Source organism: Coregonus lavaretus (genome assembly GCF_964263955.1).
Source record: "Coregonus lavaretus genome assembly, chromosome: 6".
NCBI classification, from domain to species: domain Eukaryota; kingdom Metazoa; phylum Chordata; class Actinopteri; order Salmoniformes; family Salmonidae; genus Coregonus; species Coregonus lavaretus.
This window is the reverse complement of record NC_139993.1, coordinates 22,617,736-22,642,650: the sequence shown is the minus strand read 5'-3', so window position 1 is coordinate 22,642,650 and position 24,915 is coordinate 22,617,736. Positions and strand designations below refer to the sequence as shown.

Genomic DNA, 24,915 nt, shown 5'->3' with positions numbered 1-24,915 from the left:
ATGCCAGGGTAGTGGGTTCGATCCCCGGGACCACCCATACATAAAAATGTATGCGCACATGACTGTAAGTCGCTTTGGATAAAAGCGTCTGCTAAATGGCATATTATTATTATTAAGAATGGATTCTAATTTGCAATACCGACTTGTCAAGAGACGACCACAGCAGCAACATTTCATTTTTGCTTTAACAATGTCACTTCTTTCCAAAATGGCGGCTTAATTGACCGCATGTAGATGGAGTCCAGACCCTTCCTGTTGACTTCTGACTCAACAATGTCACTTCTCCCCAAAATGGCGGCTTAGTTGACTGCATGTAGATGGAGTCCAGACCCCTCCGGTTGACTTGTGTGAGTGGTTGCGTTGCTTTAGTTTCTCACAGCAGGTTTGTTTATGGTGTTTGACTTGGGGTGTGAACCCTTCTGCTCCCCTGCTCTGTGTTAATTCCCCAGCTCACCATCAGCCAGTCCCCATTCAATCTGGAGTAAGCCTGGTCCCAGATCAGTTTGGGCCTTATAGCCGACTCCTTGTTTATTGTCATGCCAAACATGCAAACAGGTCTGGGATCAGGCTACGTTGGAGTGGTTTCTCCAGTAGGTTTCTGTTGCATTGGAGTTGGCCTGTTCCCAGATCAGTTTGTGCTCTATAGCTAACTATTATGGTTGTTGTCATTCTAAACATACAAATAGATCTAGGACCAGGCTACGTTGGAGTGGTTTCTCAACCAGGTTTCTGTGTATTGCGTTTGGTTGTGTTAGGGATGGCCTGGTCTCAGATCAGTTTGTGCCTTATAACCGACTCCTATGGTCGGTGTCATTCTAAACATAGGGGAGAGTGGGGTATTGTGAGCCATTTCTTACATTCAGCATCACTACGTCAAGGGAAATATAGTATTCTTTTTAACAAAGATATCTACATATATTCCAGGATGTTGTGTATCCCTGGAAATAATTAGAATTCATGTTAACATAACAGTTTTGAAAACATAACTTGTCAAAAGAAAAGTGGTCTCTTGGCACAACTTACCCCCGGTATGGGGTAAGTTGAGCATAAGGACTGGGTAAGATGAGCCACCTTGGGGTAAGTGGTTGATGGTGTCCTGTGACAGTGGATGTTGGTGCTGGTAGTTGTCTGGGACAGGGATGTTGTTTCGATGTTCCAATTCGCAGAGGTGGGACCAAGTCTCAAGTCTCAAGTCACAAGGTCCGAGTCTCAAGTCGAGTCCAAAGTAGAATGGGTCGAGTCTTGAGTCAAGTCACACGTTTTTTCAAATCAAGTCTCAAGTAAAAAAAAAAAAAATCTATACATGCAATGGCTTGTTCAACTACAAATCTTTATCTATTTATTGAGGCTACCAGACAGCCCACACATTTTCCAAATGCAAGCTTCATAAGTAAATGATCAATTTCAAGCAATTTTGACATACCAAAAGACTAGTAGGCCTATGCTAGTAATTGTTGCTTGATGGCCCATTGTTGGTGAGCATGCAAAGTAAACAGTTAATATTCTTGATTACCATTTTCTTTTGGAGCTGCATATTTATTTATGGAAATCCTCTCTCCCTACAATTTGACATTTGTGCTGCACCCGATCCTACAACAAATCTGTACATCAAATCAGCAATCTGTTCACTAGCTCAGTGGTTCACAAACTCTTTGAACCAGGACCCCCAAAAAGGAGTGGTTCGACGCTTGTGACCCACACGCACACACACGCGCATGCCCGTGCGCACACACGCACACAATCGCTGTGCAAATGTGGCCTGTCATTACAGCCATAAATGGTGATGCATTTCCAAAACTCAAGATGCAGAAATAAACTGCACCTGCATTTTGAGCTGAAAGTCATTCATGTTAGCAGTCAACATCAACTAGGGATATCATGTCACATTATCACATCTCTGGAGTACAGAGCAAGCAGGTTCAAATGGCCTACCTGTGTGCAGCGGAGGTTGCAGGATCGGATAGAAGGCATGATCAGTCTGTAGACTTTTTCTTACAAATATTGTAATTAATTTGCCAGAATATGTTACATCTTCATCCCATAAGTATTGAAGGTAGTGTGATGTTACAGCTATCTTTGGACATATAGCTAGTACCCACCACTGAGGTATACAATTATAACCCACCCAAACTAGGCCTATCTGAAATATGAAAATTATTAATGAAATCACCAGGTAGGCAGGCTATTGTTCTGGCAAAGATGCGTCCGTAGCAGATTGCTAAACTGTATTTTATATGGATAATATAAACGTAGGTAGGCTACTCTGTTTTTGCCAGGCTAAACTGGAGAAATTTTAACAAGCGCTTTCTGGTCACTAATCTGGATATGTGCGCCCGGCTTTGCGTGCCGTGCAATATTGATGACTGGTCATTGGTCAACACTCAAGATGCGCAACTTTTTGGTTTTGAAGCACAGATTAGATATTTTTGAAACAAGAATTTGGTGCAATGCCGTAGGCCTATGTTAGTGACTAGATCAAATAAGCAAAAATATATACATATAACACAAAAAGGTAGGCTATACAGTGCCTTGCAAAAGTATTCATCCCCCTTTGCGTTTTTCCTATTTTGTTGCATTACAACCTGTAATTTAAATGGATTTTTATTTGGATTTCATGTAATGGACATACACAAAGTAGTCCAAATTGGTGAAGTGTAATGAATTTTATTTTTTTTCAGAAATGTGGTGCGTGCATATATATTCACCGCCTTTGCTATGAAGCCCCTAAATAAGATCTGATGCAACCAATTACCTTCAGAAGTCACATAATTAGTTAAATAAAGTCTATATACACCTGTTCTGAAAGGCAGAGTCTGCAACACCACTAAGCAAGGGGCACCACCAAGCAAGCGGCACCAGCGGGGGTGAATAGCTATGCACACTCAAGTTTTCAGTTTTTTTTGTCTTATTTCTTGTTTGTTTCACAAAAAAATTTATTTAGCATTTTCAAAGTGGTAGGCATGTTGTGTAAATCAAATGATACAAACACCCAAAAAATCTATTTTAATTCCAGGTTGTAAGGCAACAAAATAGGAAAAATGCCAAGGGGAGTGAATACTTTCGCAAGCCACTGTATGTAGCCTATTAAAATATGTTAGAAATGATTACCTCTTCCTAAATATTTGCTAACATGGTTCATTTTGTGTATGGTTTCCTAGAAACAAGTGGTGTTTCAACTAATCATTTTGCACAACTTACCCCACTCTCCCCTACAAACAAATCTAGGATCAGGCTCTGTTGGAGTGGTTTCTCTACAATCTCTTGCAGGTATGCGTTGGAGTTAGCCTGGTCCCAGATCAGTTTGTGCAGTATAGCCAACTCCTATGTTCATTCTCATGCCAAACATACAAACAGATCTGCTGCATTCAGGTCTGTGTATTGGGTTTGATTTGAGGTGCAGGGTGTTTTAGTGTGAACCCTGCCTGGCCTGCTTGCTCTCTCTCCCCTCCCCTCTCCTGCCTGCTGGTCTGTGTTATTTCTGTGTTATTTCCTCAGCCCTCCATCAGTTGGTCACAATTCAAGGCTGCAGGGAGCCACAGGAGACAGAGGCCTGCTCAGGCCAGAGCTGCAGTACTGGGTTCCCTCAGAGTTCACTTCCCCCACTACCATACAGTACATGTGGGGTATGGGTATGTGGGGAAGGGGTGGTAGGTGGGTGAGGGTAGAAGTGTGTTTGTGTGCCTCTTTGTGTGTGTGTAAGGTGGATGGGTGGGGGGATGTGTGTGTGTACGTGCTTCATGAAGGGAAAAGGAGATGTTTCTAGTGTCAGTGAGTCAATCAGCAAGTGTTTCTTTGATGAAACTGGTTACCTCCATTCATATGACGTTATGTTATTTTTTGTGTCTGTCTGTGATCATTTGTGTGTCCAGTGTGTGACTATTTGTTTCCCTTTTTCTCTGTGTGTGTGTGTGTGTGTTAGTGTGCGTGCATGTGTCTGTGCATGCGTGTTTGTGTGTGTGTGTCTGTGTTTCACTCTCCAATAAACTGGCAGATGTGACCTTGAGTGGCATCCCCATGCTGATTTATCAAATGTTGTCTCCACAGCCCAGTCTATTGTCATCTGACAAAGGCACATTTCCCAACTAAACAGGGGCTCTTAGTTAAAACGCTATAATGGCTCACTGTCCTTCCACACACAATGCATCTGGAATTATCAGTGTAAGGATTAACCTGTTTAGGTTAATCAATCTCCTCAATAGAGTTCTAGCTCTGCTCTAATGTTGTAATGGTATGGTTTGATGTCTATATTTGATGCACTAAATCAGTGTATTTTCAAGAGTCAGTGTGTGTTGAAAAGTGTTTATTCAATATAAAAAGGAGTTCAACAACATGAGTTCAGCCAAAGCATAAATGTTAAGAGGATGTCACAGCTTTCAGTTTGTCACTTATTTCATCGTTACATATATTTTACTTCTCGCGGCACTCTTCTCGCCGTTGGCAAACCAAAGGTCAGATTCCCACCATGACCGTTATTGTCCACAGGCACTTGTCTGAGGCCTGGTGTGATTATGTATTTGTGCCTATTGTCCCTACATGGGATGAGTTTCATGTATTTTACAAAGGAGTGAGGCAAACGAGGAGAAAACAAGTTTTCGGAAATACTTTGACTTTGGCCATTTTAACAGCGCAACGACATGTTTGAATTCAATGTTCTGTCCGTCTCTCTCGCTAAATGGATTTCTGAAGTGCTCATCGGCTGGGGCTTTCAATTGAACGTAACCTTGAGTTATTTTTTATGTCGGATTTAAGTGCCGGTATGACATGAACAGGACTGAATGCATGCTCCTCAATTTTCTAAATTGAAAAATCTCCATCCGATACTACGCCATTGTCCAGGCAATGAATGGAATGCTGCAAGCGAGGTTCAGGTGCTTAAATAAAAAATAAAAATAAATGTATCCCTGTTTTTTTCCTTACCCTTTTTTCGACTTAATGACTAATAAGGATAATAATAAGAAAAACACAGCTTAATGCTGTAGGGTCCCTACTTCATGCGTATTTATGTATTATGCATGCATATATATGAATCGGCCGCCTCCTTCGGTCCATTCCGTTTCAAAACCCGCCATATTTGTTTGTTAAGGTGAGGGTTTTGCATAACAATCAGCTAAATCCTATTCAAACGTTGGCCTATTAATTTGAGTCGTACATTTTATGAGTTTGTCTAAAGGGCTGCTAACAATAAGCCGCAGTCTGGGTTTCTCGTAAACTTGGCTAATTGGTCCTCAGAAGAGTTCAGAAATGTTTGGCCTCTTTCTCTTTCTGCTATTCAGTGAGATTTTATTTTAAACATTAAACCCTCTACCAGATATACTGTATCTGGTCGTTTTCTGGTACAGTATATGGAACTGGCTCAGAAAACAGTTCTGACATGATTGTTCACTTAGAGGAGCAGTACTATAATGCTGTTTTACATTGCTGCCTACCACTTGTTTGTTTTTCTTTTGGAGGACAGAGGGCGAGGGTCTTTGTGAGTGAAAACTCAAAGAAGAAGAGGTTAATGTGCCCTGATTGGTGTTAATCGAACGACAGGTGTTTTTATGTGTTTGCTTTGAGACACGATTTTGTATCTAGCTTGTAATGCTACGACAGAGGAAGACAATCAATAGGAGTGCAGCTTTTAAGGGGCAATCTGCAGTTGAAACAATGAATGGGAACTCCCCGCCACTGTTTCGGTAAAAAGCTTAGGCTGAAGAAATGTAACCACTCTCAAATTCATAGACAGAGCTATGGATGCAAGGACTGACCATCCATGATATCAAAATGATAGTTTAACCATGTTTTGAGGATATACAGTGTTTGTTTACATTGACTTTGTTTACAAACATTGGAGTAAAACAAGCTTATATTTTGGGTTCTGATGGGGTACGAGGAATTTATAAGTTAAATTCTTCAAGAATCAATGGTTACATTATCATTAATTCATGGATGTAGCAACTGCAGATTGCCCCTTTAAGGCACTTTTCTTGCAAAGACATCCAATGGAACTAAAAGTAATGTAATCTAACGTGAATGCTCTGTCATCAACAGAACACTGTGAGAAACTCATGCCACCACTATGCACTAACACATCCACTAAACTGCATATGTGCCAACTAGACCTTGCCACTGTGGTGGGGCTTTTTCATGGCAGGGCAGAGGGCGATATACCACGCGGGTGGCGTAACGCAGCGAGAACAGAGCCCTCCTGTAAACGTTGTGGCTTGGCTGCCCTGTGTGCCACCAGGGTAGATAGAGGAGGCTGGGGAAAGCAGGACCAGATGCCTGCTCTGGGTTTTCACTCCTCCCTGTCTATTTCAAATGGCTCTCTTCTGTTGAGTGGCATCTTCTCCCACTCTTGGAGGAAGTCCAAGTCCTTTCTCCCTGCGGCCCATTCTGGTTGACTTAGTGTTGTGGAGGTGCCGGGAACATATGAGAAGAACTAGCCAACATGCATGATGTGGTGCCATATTCTTAAGTGGTTGAGATACAAGTGAGCAAAGATACAACTCCGGGGTGTTTCGACATTGAGGGTGGGAGGGACACTTGTTAGAAACTGACAGTGGTGTGTATGCGTGTTAGAGAGAGGGAAACTGTTTCTTTTTGTTGCTTTTGGCAATCTATTCATTTGTTTATTTTTTTCCTGTCTTAGAGTTGGAGCTTAGAGTTTTTACTACTGCTACCTTCAGGGATGCGAGTAGCATACATTTGTGAGTCTTTTTTACCTGAGGCTGCCCTTGTTAGTGCCTGTGTATAAATGTATATACATTATTTATTAAAATTCACAGGGAGTGAAAAAAGGTTTAATACATTTACAGACAGTAGAGAGAACAAGCACTGCAAGCAAAGCTGGGAGTTAGTTTACATAGTAGTAAGGAGGGTTCTATTGCTAGTAGACAGGTGGTTTGTGACCAGCATGTGCAATTTCATCGTACTAATGATAATAATACTAATATTACTATAACCACAGCTACTAATAGATATTTAATGTGTCTATTTGATTGGGATGGGTAGAATTGAACAGTGACACATGGAATCGTCAGTCAGATTGCACTGTGCTAATACAACATCAGTCATTTTAATAATGCCAATAGTAGAAATTAGTAAAGGTTATTAATATATCTTTATGTGTATACAAAGATGTGTCCATTTGTGCGTAAGGGGTACTTTATGTTTTAAAAACCATGTCTAAAAGGGAAAATCACACATCGTCATGTTGATGCAAAATGCATCTAGAAAACTTGCAAAAAAAATTGGGACTGTATCAACAGTGGACTAATTAACAAAATACTAAAAGTGGATTTTCCCTTTAACCACACACACACACCATTCACTGTGCCTTCTTCCTCTTTTGACAGGATAACCCTCCCAAAGCCATGGAGGCCATGCCAGGTGGATGTAGCCTTCACGTACCCATGATGGACGTCGAGCTCACGTCTTGTTTCTCCCTCCCAGAAACCCTAACCCCCAGAAAACCTACAGCCTTGTATATTTAGACTAACCCGTCTGTGTCCCTTATTACTGCTCTGCCATTTTGCTGTTGTTTTTCTTCTTTGTCTGCTTGTCTCTTGAGGTGGTGTTCATTTTTATATATATTTTGTATATACTGATTCCACATTGTCTCTGTACAGAATGTCATTACATTTTTTACTTTTTGTAATGTTTTGTTGAATGACGGACGTGTTGTTAATTAGGTAACAAACGATAAGAGAATTCAAGGCTGTAATATATGCATATATCGAAAGAATAAGGCTGCACTTTCTTTTACCAAGTAGTAAAGACTAGTGATGTCAATGTCTCCAAAAAAATTGTTGTTTAAAAATAAACATACAGTACTCTTCACTGTTAAAAAAATCATTTTCAGCATATTTGCTTAAAATGATAAAATGACCGGGAATGAAAATATAACCTCCCCATTAAGTGAACCATGGTGCATTCTGATTGAATTAACATTCCTCTGTGTAAAAATGAATGAACGGTAGAGTCACCTGCAGGAAGTGACAGCAAGGCGTTGTTGTCATATAATTATTTATTGAAATATGAAGAAAAAGTCCATCAGCTTTGAAAGAAACTCCCCAGAACAGGAAGTGTCATGACATGGTGTCAGTATGGACAGCAGGGGGGCATAGGTCATAGACGAGCAGAGGGTCAGCATGTTCAGGAGGAGGAGGGTTGGGGTTGGGGTTGGGGTTGGGGTTGGGGTTGGGGAAAGAGAAAGAGCGAGTGTTTGAGGACTTCCAAGGCAGCTGTAGAACTTTACCAGAACACACAGAATGAGATGGGGGACTGATCGAGACTGTCATTCAATACACACACTTAATTAAGTACGGTAGCGGATTCATGCCAAAATAAAAACATAAATATTAATTTATTTTGGAGTATTGTTTTTCGATATCCGTGTTTTTTTCCACCATAGTGCATCGCATTCGTAATGACGTGCGTCTATCGTGACTACATTTGTATTTGTTTTGGCATGAATTTGCTTCAATAGTTATAAGCAGGGAACGAGAAGCCAAAGGTTTAGCTAAAATAGCTTTTTTCTGTCTTCTTTTAAAAATCGCACTGCTCAGAATGGATACTGAATCAATTATTTAACCAACAACTAACACTTACAAAAACAGAAATGTATGTACTGTAAATACAAAAAAAATTATTGAGTCACAGGCTAATGTGAAGTGGATGATGTGATGGTTTTGAAGTGTACATTATAAGGGAAGGAAAGAGCAGAGGTTCCATGCTGTTAAAAATATTTGTGGCTCAATTCAATCCATAGCGCTGAAGAGCAGCACTGTAGCGCAATTTAAATTTGAAGTTTCCGATTCAGCTGACATATTCAGCGTTTACCGTGAATGCAGTCTCCGCGAATGCGGGAACAATGCCTTTAAATTTCTACTGCGCTGTACCGCAGGTCTTCAACGCTACTGATTGAATCGAGCCCTTGATCCATTTTGACGTAGATTACTTACAAAATGTAGACAGGCAGACTGATATATACTTGACAGGTTTATGTGTATCACAAATGTTTGGGGCCTTATTTGGTAAAAGTGTGTAAGACAACAATGTAATTCCACAAACGGACAGTACGGAATGCCAAACTTCTGGACGGCTGGGGGGAAAAGCTGTTTGTTCGTTCAGTTATGACACATCACAGGTAACCACAGCTCATGGGACAGATGCAGTCTTTGGTATCGAACAAACAGGGCTGAAATGTGAAGCTAGTTGAAATTCAATGATAAGAAACAATTGATGCAAGGACAGTATCAGTCACACCCATTAACTTAAATACAATACTTATATTTTTTTCCAATTTACAGCTCGGAATCCCATAGACATTTAATTTTAAAAAATGACGATAATTTGTAAGATAATTGTTTTGTTCCTGAACTGCATCAATACATTTAAAAAAACATGCGACAGTAAACAAATATATTTGGCTTTGTCACCTTGCGCCTATAACACACACAAGAACAAAACCCAGGGCTGGATTCAATCTGTATCGCTGAAGTATCGCGGAAGATCTGCGTTAAAATTGAAAGGTAATTTCAGATTGAGCCTACATATGCAGCGTTTACTGTGAATGCAGTCTCCACGACCGCTGAAACGTTGCCTTTAATTTAATTTGTGCTATAAAGTGGATCTTCAGCCCTACGAATTGAATAGAGCCCCAAGATGCAATAAATTATTTTCATTTTTAAGCGTAACCAGTGACATACATCGAAAGGTAGAACATTGAAAAACAATAAAAACAGTTCTAAATAAAACAAGTGTCTGAAACTGAACTCTAACACAATATGCAATTTTTTTGAATGCCAACAGAAAAACTGTTAGAAATTAAATGTTTTAAGTGAGATTCCTTTCTGATTTTAGTGTCTCACGACATAATTAAGTACTGGTCAAAGAAACAAAGAAAAAAGTTAAACACTGTACACACCAAAAATGCAAACCAGAGGAATCTATTTTGTGTTTTTAGTTTTTAGGAAATCATTGCTTTGCAATTTGCCTTGTCACAGTTCTCTCCCACGGGACCGCTTGAATGTAAACACCACTTGAATTATTATTTTTGTATTTTTTTTTACATTAATAGTTTATATATATATATATTTGTACATATTTTCATTCACATCTGCACGGTTAGCTAGCATGGTAATGAAATAAGGCAAGACTCACATAACTGTGACATCACAAATTTATAATACTGATACTTAAGGTTTTGTTACTTTTTTGTTTGATGTTGTTCTGCAGCAGGCTTTGGTCTGTTTGGACAAAAGGCAACGTTTCTCAAATCTAGAATCATGCTTTCTTTCCAGTTCTTAATGAAAGGGATACATTTTTGGGGGGAAGGGGGGGACACCATATGTGTCTATGCAACCACAAAATAGCCATGTAGAACTTTCAAATAACTTATCTATGGTGTGTAAAACACATTTTACTGAGGTAAATGGTAAACATTGTTGATATGAGATCCTTTTGGGAAGGTTCGGGGGCGCTTACAGGGTGGATTACAAAGAGGAGCCTCAGAAAAACTAATGTTTTCAAAAATAGTTTTTTTGTTCTCTTCTTTTGTTCTGTCATGTTTTAATTAATTTGGTTCATCTGTTTTTTTCTTCATTTTTTTGGTGACGGGGGCTGCACACAAGTCTCTGTCAGGTTCTGACGTTTTCACCAGTTCTTCATTGCTGTCTGTCTGTCTGGCCTGATAGCCATGCAGCTTGTGTATCTCTTTGAAGCCGGTAGCTAAAGAGACTCTTGTCCAGCTGACAGTCTGCTCTGGTCTGCCCAATGCAGTCAGCTAATACAGTACCAACACTGACAAGCATGGGCCGGTCTAAAGAGATCGAACCACCCGCACGCCTTTGGCCAAAGTCACTGCTCTCCTCTGAAGCCCTCACCACAGACATCTTAGGGTGGCTGGCACTCTTCGTTGCTCAAAACCCTTCGACAGTATGGGAGGTGCAGAATACTCATGGTTTGCTTGTTTGTTACATCAGTTACAGTCTGCCAGTCCCTGCATCACCTTGATGGTTTGTGTTTTTATTAAAAGCAGAAAAAAATGATCTCCCATGTACAGAGTCCAATGTACAGTTTTCAAGCGTTTCCGCTGTTTCTCTCCATCTCTTGCAGCTTTACCCAGGGCCCCAGACACGCATGTCTTAGAGTAAAGGGATTTGTGTGTGTGTATATATGTAATATGCATATTGTATGAATTTGTGTTTGTTTGTGTGTGTGTGTGTGTGTGCATACACAGCATTTGTAAGTGTGGGTGTCAGTTTCTGCATGTGCTTTTTCCTGTGTGTGTGCCAGGATGGTTGATCATTAAGTAAAAGGACTGATGCCTCCCGCCCCAGAATCACAAACATGGGCAGAGTTTGTTTTGAGTCGGGTAAGGGCTGGAGTCTCAACAAACAAAACCGCAAAAACGAGTTGAGTTCAGGGTCCAGCGTCCCGCCTGCAGTCTCATCAGGCTCTCTTGGCGTGTAGCATCTCGATGAGCAGGTTGTTGCAGGGCACGTCTCCGTTCAGGTGCTTGTAGTAGAGGTACTCCTCGGCCTGGAGGCTGATGGCTCGGATCTCAGGCAGCCGCAGGAGCAGCTGGCCAAACTTGTCTGTCTGCTGCGGGTAGTTGCACATGACGTAGTCCAGCAGTGCCGCGTTCACCTGCTCCTGGACACTTTCCACCAAGTGGAAGTTCTCCAGGTTCTTCACGTCTGGAAAGAGAAAGAGGGGGGAACAGGAAATGGTGGTTAGCATTTGGAGGTAACCGAAATGGTCAGTATCAACACATCAGAGTGGTTTGCGTATATTTATTATTTGTGATATGTCACGAGTTGAGGATACCTGTACACTAATTTTAGGCCCTGAAAAGTACACAATATGTACACCATCTCTTAATGACATGATTGAAGAGGCTAACATGCCAACAATGGAAAGTCATGGCAAGCAGCCAAGAAACTTATCTCAAAATTTGTGCACAAATTTGTTTACATCCCTGTTAGTGAGCATTTTATCCTTTGTCAAGATAATCCATCCACCTGACAGGTGTGGCATATCAAGAAGCTGATTAAACAGCATGATCATTACACGCCAGCCAAGGACCTCCACATCCAGCTTCTTCACCCATGGTGCTGAGGAGTATTTCTGTCTGTAATAAAGCCATTTTGTGGGGAAAAACTCATTCTAATTGGGTGGGCCTATGCCCTCACAGGCTCACCCATGGCTGTGCTCCTGCTCAGTCATGTGAAATCCATAGATTAGGGCCTAATGAATTTATTTCAATTGACTTATTTCCTTTCATTAACTGTAACTCAGTAAAACTATTTTAAATTGTTGCATGTTGTGTTTATATTTTTGTTCAGTATAAATGGACGACGTCATATTTACATTTAGTTCACATAACATATATTACATTTTCAACACTTAGCAGATGCTTTGATCTAGAGACTGAAACAAGGGGGTAACGTGGTACTCTAGATGCTTTATCCAAGACAGATTCAAAAGATTCAAAATTCTCCCCCCTGTATATTTCTTTGCTCCGGATTCTCTTCAAGAGAATAAAATAGAAAGAGAATCAAATAAGAAAAAACTCTCTCCTCTGAGAGATTCTCCCTAGGGGTATATTAATTATTTAGGGCAGCATTACAGCGATGGAAGACTCTTTAAGATGAGTCCTTCCCCATTTAAAATGAAGCACCTAGACTACTTTACTGGTGTGTACTTTACACTTTTGTGTGGGCATGGCCACATTCTTTATTTAAATCAAACTTGGTAAAGAAAGCTTATGTCCAGTGACAGATTTTCGTGTTAGCATTTGAAAATATTGAAAGAATATTAACTTTTTACTATTAAAGTTAGAAAAATATATTTACTGTTTCGTACAGTGGCGGCTTTTCCATGTGCACTACAGAGTTTGGATTCTGTGATGGATCAGAAATAAATACAGTATGGCCACCTGGCTAAATGAATGTCAGTACACTACATCGTAATGTATGTGCACCTAATGAATCTGTGTTACAGGGCTATATTTAATTAAATACAGAGAGAGGTGTGTGCATGGATGTTTGTGTGTGCGCCCAGTGGCTATGTGTGTGTGTGTGTATCTGTGGGTGTGTGATCTTTTATTAATCTTTGACCCCAGGTTGAGTGGGCTCTGGGAGCCCCTGTGCTCTCTGTGCTAGTGGAATGTGACGGGGTCCCCATGTTGCTAGTGGAATGTGACGGGGTCCCCATGTCTGGCTGACACACACACTTAGAACAGACCTCCCACCCGCCCAGCCAACTCTAAGAACCTGAAATGATCTGCCTCCTTGCTACCGACACACACACAGGCTCCATTGCTGTGAACACAGACACGCATGCACGCACCCCCAAGACACATTTGGGCTGTGAAGCGGAGAGAGAAAGCGTGAGAGAGAGAGAGAGAGAGAGAGGAGGAGGAGGAGGAGGAGATACATCAGCGCCTAATGAGGTCTAGAGAATGAGAAGTCATTCAAGGCACCTCACTCATTCAATGATGCTCTGCACAGCTCTACTACAATGTGTGTGTGTGTGTGTGTGTGTGTGTGTGTGTGTGCCTGTGTGTGTGCGTGCCTGTGTTTGTGTGTGTGTGAGTGTGTGTGTGAGTGTGTGTGTTCACCCTGACCCCAGTGTGACACAGCTAAATAAGGCCAAGAGGAGGGCAGGAAGAGGGATGAGGGGGAGGAGAGGCTCTGCCAGTGACAACTGACCCTCCAAACAGACATTTGCTTTTTCCTGCCTGCTGCCACTCTGTGGTCTGTCTGTCTGACCTCACATCAGCCTCATCATCTCCTAAATCAGCTCAATCCAATTGACTCGGTCAATATAAAATAGGACTGTGTAGTATGGTGTCCATATTAGGACATACGTCACTCTGAGTGAGTCTGACACAACTTCCATGGATGTGTCCTAATATGGACACCGTAGTGAAGAGATTCAATTATGGATGGACAGTGATGATGTATGCTCTATTTCAATTACCCCTTTTTCAGGGTCATGTTCATTAGGACACACCGTAGCAAAACTTTTAAAAACATTTGTCAACAGAAAACTAAAACTTAAGGTTACTTTATAATCCCAGTTTTCTGATAATATGAGTGAGATGTATCACATATGGGGATTCGCCAGGATCACCAATACTCTCAGAAGGACCTATCAAAAGTGTATTGTGGAGACAGCCAGGTATAGTGGTGAATGAGGTGAGCCCCTCATCACCTTATAAGGAACCACACTCCTACCCTCTGGTCATTCTCAAGCACGCTTCTCTTCCTCGCGCTCTTGTGAGCAGGGGAATGCGGTGATACATCTCAAAACATGCTCTCCAAAGCCAGGGTAGTCCCAAAATCAGCAACACTCAGAGGCTTCGAAACTGAGGGAGTACGCACCAAGAAGGTGCAGAAACAACCTGTCGGGAAAAACATCATAACAAAGTGAGGGGAAGCCCAATATGTGGCACACAACAGCTCAGTTTAATGAGATACACTACATGACCAAAAGTATGTGGACACCAGCTCGTCGAACATCTCATTCCAAAATCATGGCCATTAATATGGAGTTGGTCCCCCCTTTGCTGCTATAACAGCGTCCACTCTTCTGGGAAGACTTTGCACTAGATGTTGGAAAATTGCTGCGGGGACTTTCCTTCCATTCAGCCACAAGAGTTAGTGAGGTCGAGCAATGATGCTGGGCGACTAGGCCTGGCTCGCAGTCTGCGTTCCAATTCATCCCAAAGGTGTTCAATGTGCAGGCCAGTCAAGTTTTTCCCCACCGATCTTGACAAACCATTTCTGTATGGACCTCGCTTTGTGCACAGGGGCATTATCATGCTGAAACAGGAAAGGGCCTTCTCCAAACTGTTGCCACAAAGTTGTGAGCACAGAATCGTCTAGAATGTCATTGTATGGTGTAGCGTTAAGATTTCCATTCACTGGAGCTAAGCCCGAACCATGAAAAATAGCCCCAGACCATTATTCCTCCTCCACCAAACTTTACATTTGGTACTATGCATTGGGGCAGGTAGCGTTCTCCTGGCATCTGCCAAACCCAGATTTGTCCGTCGGACTGCCAGATGGTGAAGCGTGATTCATCACTCCAGAGAATGGGTGTGGCTGAAATAGCCGAATCCACATACTTTTGTATATATAGTGTATATCCCAAAACCAGAGCCCAAGAGGTAAACTCCTCTGTAGATAAGGGCCCTTTCAGGCCCCTCCGAAGGCTGTCATGCTCGCCATCATAAATCAATATAATAGTTCCCATGATCCGGCATGATATCGTCGGAGAAGAGCCCATCCTCTTTCGAGGGTAGCTGCTCAATGAGTGAAGAGCATAACACCCTTGCATGACCTCTCGTTCATTCCAAGTAGATTTGCAACCCATGTACACTACCGGTCAAAAGTTTTAGAACACCTACTCATTCAAGAACAGCTCAAATAAGCAAAGAGAAAAGACAGTCCATCATTACTTTAAGACATGAAGGTCAGTAAATCCGGAAAATTTCAATAACTTTGAAAGTTTCGTTAAGTGCAGTCGCAAAAACCATCAAGCGCTATGATGAAACTGGCTCTCATGAGGACCGCCACAGGAATGGAAGATCCAGAGTTACCTCTGCTGCAGAGGATAAGTTCATTGGAGTTACCAGCCTCAGAAATTGCAGCCCAAATAAATGCTTCACAGAGTTCAAGTAACAGACACATCTCAACATCAACTGTTCAGAGGAGACTGTGTGAATCAGGCCTTCATGGTCGGGTTTCTTAAAAGAAACCACTACTAAAGGACACCAATAAGAAGAAGAGACCTGCTTGGGCCAAGAAACACAAGCAATGGACATTAGACCGGTGGAAATGTGTTGTTTGGTCTTGAGTCCAAATTTGAGATTTTTGGTTCCAACCGCTGTGTCTTTGTGAGACGCGGTGTGGGTGAACGGAGGATCTCTGCAGGTGTATTTCCCACCGTAAAGCATGGAGGAGGAGGTGTTATGGTGTAGGGGTGCTTTGCTGGTGACACTGTCTGTGATTTATTTAGAATTCAAGGCACACTTAACCAGCATGGCTACCACAGCATTCTGCAGCGATACGCCATCCCATCTGGTTTGGGCTTAGTGGGACTATCATTTGTTTTTCAACAGGACAATGACCCATCAAACATCCACGCTGTGTAAGGGCTATTTTACCAAGAAGGAGAGTGAGGGAGTGCTGCATCAGATGACCTGGCCTCCACAATCCCCCAACCTCAACCAAATTGAGATGGTTTTGGATGAGTCGGACTGCAGAGTGAAGGAAAAGCAGCCAACAAGTGCTCAGCATACAGTGATGGAAAAAAGTATTTGATCCCCTGCTGATTTTGTACGTTTGCACACTGACAAAGAAATGATCAGTCTATAATTTTAATGGTAGGTTTATTTTAACAGTGAGAGACAGAATAACAACAACAAAATCCAGAAAAACACATGTCAAAAATGTTATAAATTGATTTGCATTTTAATGAGGGAAATAAGTATTTGACCCCCTCTCAATCAGAAAGATTTCTGGCTCCCAGGTGTCTTTTATACAGGTAATGAGATGAGATTAGGAGCACACTCTTAAAGGGAGTGCTCCTAATCTCAGTTTGTACCTGTATAAAAGACACCTGTCCACAGAAGCAATAAATCAATCAGATTTCAAACTCTCCACCATGGCCAAGACCAAAGAGCTCTCCAAGGATGTCAGGGACAAGATTGTAGACCTACACAAGGCTGGAATGGGCTACAAGATCATCGCCAAGCAGCTTGGTGAGAAGGTGACAACAGTTGGTGCGATTTTTCGCAAATGGAAGAACACAAAATAACTGTCAATCTTCCTCTGCCTGGGGCACCATGCAAGATCTCACCTAGTGGAGTTGCAATGATCATGAGAACGGTTATGAATCAGCCCAGAACTACATGGAAGGATCTTGTCAATGATCTCAAGGCAGCTGGGACCATAGTCACCAAGAAAACAATTGGTAACAAACTACGCCATGAAGGACTGAAATCCTGCAGCGCCCGCAAGGTCCCCCTGCTCAAGAAAGCACATATACAGGCCCGTCTGAAGTTTGCCAATGAACATCTGTATGATTCAGAGGAGAACTGGGTGAAAGTGTTGTGGTCAGATGAGACCAAAATGGAGCTCTTTGGCATCAACTCAACTCGCCGTGTTTGGAGGAGGAGTTGCTGCCTATGACCCCAAGAACACCATCCCCACCGTCAAACATGGAGGTGGAAACATTATGCTTTGGGGGTGTTTTTCTGCTAAGGGGACAGGACAACTTTACCGCAACAAAGGGACGATGGACGGGGCCATGTACCGTCAAATCTTGGGTGTGAAACTCTTTCCCTCAGCCAGGGCATTAAAAATGGGTCGTGGATGAGTATTCCAGCCTGACAATGACCCAAAACACACGGCCAAGGCAACAAAGGAGTGGCTCAAGAAGAAGCACATTAAGGTCCTGGAGTGGCATAGCCAGTCTCCAGACCTTAATCCCATAGAAAATCTGTGGAGGGAGCTGAAGGTTTGAGTTGCCAAACGTCAGCCTCAAAACCTTAATGACTTGGAGAAGATCTGCAAAGAGGAGTGGGACAAAATCCCTCCTGAGATGTGTGCAAACCTGGTGGCCAACTACAAGAAACGTCTGACCTCTGTGATTTCCAACAAGGGTTTTGCCACCAAGTACTAAGTCATGTTTTGCAGAGGGGTCAAATACTTATTTCCCTCATTAAAATGCAAATCAATTTATAACATTTTTGACATGCGTTTTTCTGGATTTTTGTTGTTGTTATTCTGTCTCTCACTGTTCAAATAAACCTACCATTAAAATTATAGACTGATCATGTCTTTGTCAGTGGGCAAACGTACAAAATCAGCAGGGGATCAAATACATTTTTTCCCTCACTGTATGCTGAGCACTTGTTGGCTGCTTTTCCTTCACTCTGCAGTCCGACTCACTGTGGGAACTCCTTCAAGACTGTTGGAAAAGCATTCCAGGTGAAGCTGGTTGAGAGAAGCCAAGAGTGTGTAAAGCTGTCATCAAGGCAAAGGGTGGCTATTTGAAGAATTTCAAATATAACATATGTTTTGATTTGTTTGACACTTTTTTGGTTACTACATGATTCCATATGTGTTATTTCATAGTTGATGTCTTCACTATTATTCTACAATGTAGAAAATAGTAAAAATAAAGAAAAACCCTTGAATGAGTAGGTGTTCTAAAACTTTTGACCGGTAGTGTACCGGACAACAATGGGGACGCACTTCTGGGGAAGGTAACAGACGAAAAGCCATAGGCTCCAAGGTGCGACAATGACAAAAAGTTGACCAGGGCCAAAGGCTGGGTTTACGTACATTAATCTGAAAAAGCCCTGGGCAGACTGCGGGCGTGAACAGTGGCTGTTATAGCACAGTCCACACACTCGCTTAGGGACGCCAAGGGCAGTAGTAAAGCAAAAGATGGAGGAATATTACATCTCCACGCTTATCAGTGGCTAGCAGCTGCTGTGAAAATATCTTAAGCACAATAGATATGTCCCAGGACAAGCTAAGACTTAGAGACTGGGTGTAAGCGATGTGCCCTCCTAGAAACAACATTAAAGTTATGTATAAACTGTACTACTGTCGGGGCCTTGGCAGGCCGAGAAAGCGGCTAGAGGACCTTAGCAATGACGAAACCTTCTCTCTGTCCAAAAAAGTCTGGCAAGGAGCATAAGACCATGGAAAACGAAGAGTGTAGGCAAGAACAATCTGTTCAGTCATACCAATTCTCCAAGAAAAACGCAACAACTGTAAAACAGAGAGCGTGTATAAGGGGGCTGGCACTCTCTTCCAAGAGTCCCAGGCCCTATTCCCTTGCTCTGTGTAGAAAGAAAAGGGAGGGTAGGCAACATAGGAGGAAAATAATATGGCATCACACTATTTTCATGGGTGTGTCAGCTCTCCCACCCCTCTCCCATTCCCATAGCTCTCACAGGGCCGTAGCTTCTACCAGGATGCAGCAAGTCAGTCCGCCTAGATGCGGGAAGCGGGCTCTCTCGGGAAGTCAGGCAATATAGCCGGAGGAAGAAGGAAACGACTGCAGCGCAGTAATCCTAATCATGGGGCATAGGTGCCTGAGCAATGGAGAAAACAAAGCAGTTGCACCCCCACTTTCAAAATATGGGTGCACCCCCACTTTTTTGCCAGAAAGTTATCATGATCCATTGGGCAAATTTGTCATTTTCAATGATTAGTAATGTTTTGAGCTAGTCTGTATTAAAATAGTTATGTCCATTTTATATATGATATAATAATTAACAGATTCTATTTTGCACCCCCTCCCCCATTGCCAAAAAGATGAATGGTTTTGACCACTCAAAATAAAGTTTTGCTTCACTCCCGTTGCCACTGTTTTGGTTCAGTGCAGTTAGAAAGCACTAGTTGGACCACTGGTGTTTAAAATATAAATGTTTTCTCTATTTTGTTGTGCTGTTGCATTTGTATCGTTGTTTCATGTCTGATGGTGTTGGTCAAATGGTGTTGTTACATATCATTTGAGCTGCGTGCACCATGAGCAAATTCATTGTATCATTTCACTTTGCCTGTAAGAACCATGATGCACACATTCTGATTAGGCTTTGCTGTCTCTGACTCTGAGTTTTTGTATTTGTATTTCTTATGGAACCCCATTAGCTGCTGCCTTAGTTTTTACAGTCATGCTTATTAGTTACTGGAATAAGCATTTCATAAGTCAAGTGCAGTGTCTGGTTGGTCCTCATTACACAACACAGACCAGCAAATATTCTTTACATCTTCAACATAGGAATCACTACAAAACTTATTATATGACCTATTATACACTACATTAGGCCCAGCCTTTGGAACTTTGGTTTTCCTAGATATGGTACTATATTATGATCACTACATCCAATGGATTTGGATACTGCTTTAGAGCAGATTTCTGCAGCATTAGTAAAGATGTGATCAATACATGTGGATGATTTCATTCCTGTGCTGTTTGTAAATACCCTGGTAGGTTGACTGATAACCTAAACCAGGTTGCAGGTACCGGTTTATTTTGAAGCTTTTTCTTGAGTGGGCAGCTTGATGAAAGCCAGTCAATATTTAGGTCACCCAGAAAATATACCTCTCTGTTGATATCACATACATTATCAAACATTTCAGACATATTATCCAGATACTGACTGTTAGCACTTGGTGGTCTATAGCAGCTTCCCATAAGAATGGGCTTTAGGTGAGGCAGGTGAACCTGTAGCCATATTACTTCAACAGCATTTGACATGAGATGCTCTCTAAGCTTTACAGGAATATGACTCAATACGACCTCTAATGCAAATAGCGAGTTGAAACCACTTGCAGCCTTCCATCATCCTTCAAACGGTTGCGCCTTAGCAGAAAACTGCATGTCCGGTAGTTTGCGGGCTGTCAATTAGTAGCTAACAAGTAGATAGTTTGAAATAATCAGTAGGCCTAATATTACATTATTAAAATCTGTGAAATACAGTGGCGGTCAGTGCTGTTTAAGATGAGGGAGGACGATTTAATTTTTTCATGAGCATGGCCTTTTCTATTACAGCACATTGGATGACTGTCATTCATATTCCATTCACTCAGTTCAATGTAACATTGATAGGTTTAGGCTACTACATGATAGTCTACTTTTCCCTATACCCATCATGAGGTTGCTACAACCTAGCCTATGAATGAAAGTTTACAACGTAGGTGCACACAGGTCAAGAGAAAAAACCGCCTTGCACACTATTGCCTGCATCTAGCTGATCTAGGGTGTAATCATTAGTCCAACAGTTGCAAATGAGAGTTTCTATTGGACAAATTCAGCTATGTTTATACCCATTTTGTTCCGTATGTTCCGTTTTATGAAACGTTTTTCAACAGAATCAGCAGAATTAATACACCCCTGATCACACGTAAACTCAGTTCACTTTCATTGCAGCCACGTTGTATTCCTTCTCTCATCTATGTGTGCTCTCCTCCTCTCACCTTTTCCCTTCGCTTGTGGACTTCATTGCACAACACATCAGCTGTATGTGACCAGGCGAAATAAACTTTCCAAGCCAAAACTTAACATAACTGCTATACACAGTTTACATTGTTGTCACCATATTAGCTAAAGTAACGTCATAGTCAACATAGCTAATAGAACGAATGTGTTAGTAAACCCGCTACAATCATGCAGTAATGTTAGTGTACAGTCAGTAAGCAGTTCAGTAAGCAGTTTAGTAGTTACTCTGGCGGGCCCCGTGGCAATAAATTAGTAAAACCAAAAGCGTACCTTGACTTGGAAGAGTTCCAGTGTTGTGGTGGATAGTCATAGCCAGCTAGTTAATATAGCATCCCTCTGTTTGAGCTTGGTGTTTGAGTAGGTTAATCTAGCTAGCTAGCTGCATTTGCTAGCTAAGTAAGTGAAAGTGAAAAAAAAGACAAAATATAGTTATCTTTCTCTCTGTTGCTTCTCCTTCATTTTTGAAAAAATGTATTTGTTCAAAACTCTTTCTCTCTCTTTGAGTCAACTACTTACCACATTTTATGCAGTGCTAGCTAGCTGTAGCTTGTGATTTCAGTATTAGTTTCATTCTCTGATCCTTTGATGGGGTGGACAACATGTCAGTTCATGCTACAAGAGCTCTGATAGGTTTGAGAGGGTGAGAAACATGAGCCTCCTAGGTTTTGTATTGAATTCAATGTACCCAGAGGAGGACGGAAGCTAGCTGTCCTCCATCTACACCATGGTGCTACCCTACAGAGTGCTGTTGAGGCTACTGTAGACCTTTATTGCAAAACAGTGTGTTTTAATCAATTATTTGGTGACATGTGAACATATCTAGTATAGTTTTATCTAAAAATAATAACTTTTTTAATGTTTTATTATTTTAATTTTTATGAAATTCACTGAGGAGGATCGTCCTCGCCTTCCTTCTCTGAGGAGCCTCCAATGGTGAAATAATTTTCCTCGTCAAGCTGTTTACAAGCAGTTAACGCCATTCAGCATTTTTGCCATCTATTTTCCCAACTTAAATTGGTTAAATCACATTGTTAAAATGTTTTCATTCAGTTACATAAAAGTAACAGTCCGTGCTGAGCCCCATATGGCCGCTTTGCGGTTACAATGTAGCCAAGCTGTGTCTGTATGCGCCTATGCACCAAATGAGAAAGCACAGGATATTTGTGTTTTGATAAAACAGCTCTGCTTGGCTTGGTAAGTAATACTGACCAAATAAGCCATTTCTACCCTCGTTGCATCAAATAAGTATGCTGCTGAGACAAGTAATTTTTTTACATTTTCATGGTGACAGCACTTCAAACAACAGCGCCCAAAAAAAGTTTATGTGGAGGAAAACCATAACGGTCAATTAATGTGCTTGCTTAGATCGCACTTTTGTTATTCCTCATACTTGTCATGACTATTCTGTTTCTTCAGGATTTGTTGTCAAATATGTAGCCTACTCACTGTGGTTGTTGTTCAAAAGGCCACTATTAAACAGAATGACAATTTAGTATCCTAGTCCTTCCTGCAGGCTACAGATTTGTTTAAATGTAAAACCCTTTTATTTTCTCTCATCTTAAAAAGGCAAGATTCTCAAGGTACACTACCGGTTAAAAGTTTTAGAACACCTACTCATTCAAGGGTTTTTATTTATTTTAACTATTTTCTACATTGTAGAATAATAGTGAAGACGTCAAAACTATGAAATAACACTGAATACCAAAACAACAACAGTCACAAATTGCCCTACCCCTTAATCCTGGTTGATGTGTCAACAATCAGATGCAAGTTATGAGCAGTCAGCAGTTCACACACCAAGTAGGCTACTGGGAAGACAGAGAGCACTTAAAGTAGATGGCCCTAGCTAGCAAAAAGACAGTACTAGACAAAACAGATTAAGACACAAATTATACTTACCACTCCTGGAGATATCAGGAGTCCTCTAGCTATAGATTGAAGCACCTTTGTCTGTTAAACTGGATAATCTCAGCCAAAGTGCCCTTTCTCCCACTACTGCTAGGCTCATGGTACGACCACAGCCTTAAATGGCACTATGGGACGCACACAGGTTTAGGTCTGTAATCATACAGATCTGCTCCCAAGCATCTGGATCTAAGGTGTCCAAGGCAGTTGTTTCCCCACCTCCTTCAGTAGCTCAGCCTGATAAGCCAACAATACAGAGGTCACATTGAGAGCTCTGATTGCTTGGGTCCAGGCTTTGTACGTCTTCTTAAAAATGGAGGCAGTAAAGCTCTCCATCTTTCTAGGGAGTGAGGTGCCGGTGTCGTTAGTAACATGGCGTGAGGGGCTGAGGTGTTAAGCCAGTGACGGCTCCACTGTGGGAGGGTTGCCAAACCCAGATTCCTCCATATTGTGCATGTCCAGGCTCTGGGTGCCCCTAGCAAGAATCTTGCTATTGAGGGGTTTGTCCCACAAGCTCTTAGCTTCCCTGAGGCAAGCTGGTACTGTGGGGAGCAGTTGTTTACCAGGACTGTATGAGACGGGAGTCTCTTCCTGTTGTATAGGTCCCTTAACGTATAGGTCCCTATGGGAGACGGCCACTCATATCGAGTCTGGCCGCGGCTCGCTTGCAGACATGGAGGAGCCCAAACTCCATTGTGAGGAACAAGGCTTGCTACAAGGACTAGTTAGAAGCCTTGCAGCTGGTGGCTAGCAAACTGTAGTTTCTGTACACGGCGTTATAAGCTAGCTAATTAGAAGCCTTGCATCTAATAGCTAGCAATAATCAGAACAGTAGAAAGCCATAGCCGCAAGGCTAGTGGGGCGTTAGCTAGCTAGCAGCTACCTCATGGTGAAGGTGTGCCGTAACTAGCCCAGTGCTGGCTGAAGGAAACCGCGTAGGGGCAGAGTTGGCCTTCAGGTAGTGTGCTCCTATGACCGAAAGAGACAGTCGGTCTAGTTAACACAAATGGGTGAACATAGGTTAAGCTATATGAGAGAAGGGAGCAAGCAATGCTACCATGTTGCAGGTAGGGTATGCTAGTGAGGTTAGCTTGCCTCTCAGAGAGCTAGCCAAGTTTGCCTACGCCTTGCAGCATGGGCTAACCGAGTCTCAATAGCTAGCCATGAAGCTAGCTACCAATGGAGACTGAGAAGTAGAAAATACATTTCTACACAAAGCAAAAACCTTTCGGTCAACCTCTCGACTGGGTCTGAAGACCTACGCTAGGCAGCGATATCCTTCACGGTTCACTTGTGAGCAGTTAAGCAGGAGTCGTGGGGAGAGCTAGAGAGTAATGCTCTTTGTGAGGAAGAGAAGTGAGAATGACCAGAGGGTGGGAGAGTGTCTCCTTATTAGGAGGTGAGGGTCTCACCTCATTCGTCACTCTACCTGTCTGTCTCCAACAGACGCTTTTGATAGGTCCTTCCGAAAGTATTGGTGATACTGGTGAATCCCCATATGTGATACATTGAAACAAGTCCAGGTGTTACAATCCATTCTCTTCCGTTTGGTGCCTAATGAACACAACACAGCTTTCCTTGATGAGGACATAGCAATACTGACAATGCATTAACTATATTGAATGTATGTAAAAAATTGACAATCTCTATTGACAATATGCTGTATCATTGTCTGTTTATTGATTACATTTTCTTCCGTCCGTTTATAAATGTGATTTCATTGATTTAGAGGGGACATGACAGGGTTAGCTGGGATCACTGCAAAACAAGACACATTATATGTTGCCATGGTTTCATGGTAAGACTTTTCTCTGTGTGTGCGTGCGTGTTTGTGGAGTGTGTGTATGTGTATGTGTGTGAGACCCAAAACTACAGAGATGTACAGCCCAATGTCTCTGTCAGGCTAATTAGAGAAAGATGAGGCAAAAAAGGCACATTTTAATTGCTAATTATTATCAGGCTCCTTTTGAAAAAAGAATGAAAGGGGCTCAA

At 41.9% G+C, this 24,915-nt stretch overlaps 2 protein-coding genes across 4 annotated transcripts in view; one reads left to right on the top strand and one right to left on the bottom strand.

The window, feature by feature from the left end:
• LOC311131316 (adhesion G protein-coupled receptor D2) overlaps positions 1-7,734 on the top strand; it is a gene marked incomplete at its 5' end in the record, with an annotated part of 177,426 nt that extends 169,692 nt beyond the window's left edge. The window contains one exon of the mRNA XM_084164219.1: positions 7,338-7,734. Coding sequence (XP_084020345.1) covers positions 7,338-7,475 — 138 coding nt within the window. The 3' untranslated portion in view covers positions 7,476-7,734. The remainder of the gene's footprint in view (positions 1-7,337) is intronic.
• Positions 7,735-8,969: 1,235 nt separating this feature from the next.
• The window catches only part of LOC311131125 (nuclear receptor subfamily 5 group A member 2), a 101,679-nt gene continuing 85,733 nt past the window's right edge, over positions 8,970-24,915 (bottom strand). For all 3 annotated transcript variants that reach the window (XM_084163943.1, XM_084163944.1, XM_084163942.1), the window contains one exon: positions 8,970-11,684. In XM_084163943.1, the coding sequence (XP_084020069.1) occupies positions 11,437-11,684 (248 nt within the window). In that variant the 3' untranslated portion in view covers positions 8,970-11,436. The remainder of the gene's footprint in view (positions 11,685-24,915) is intronic.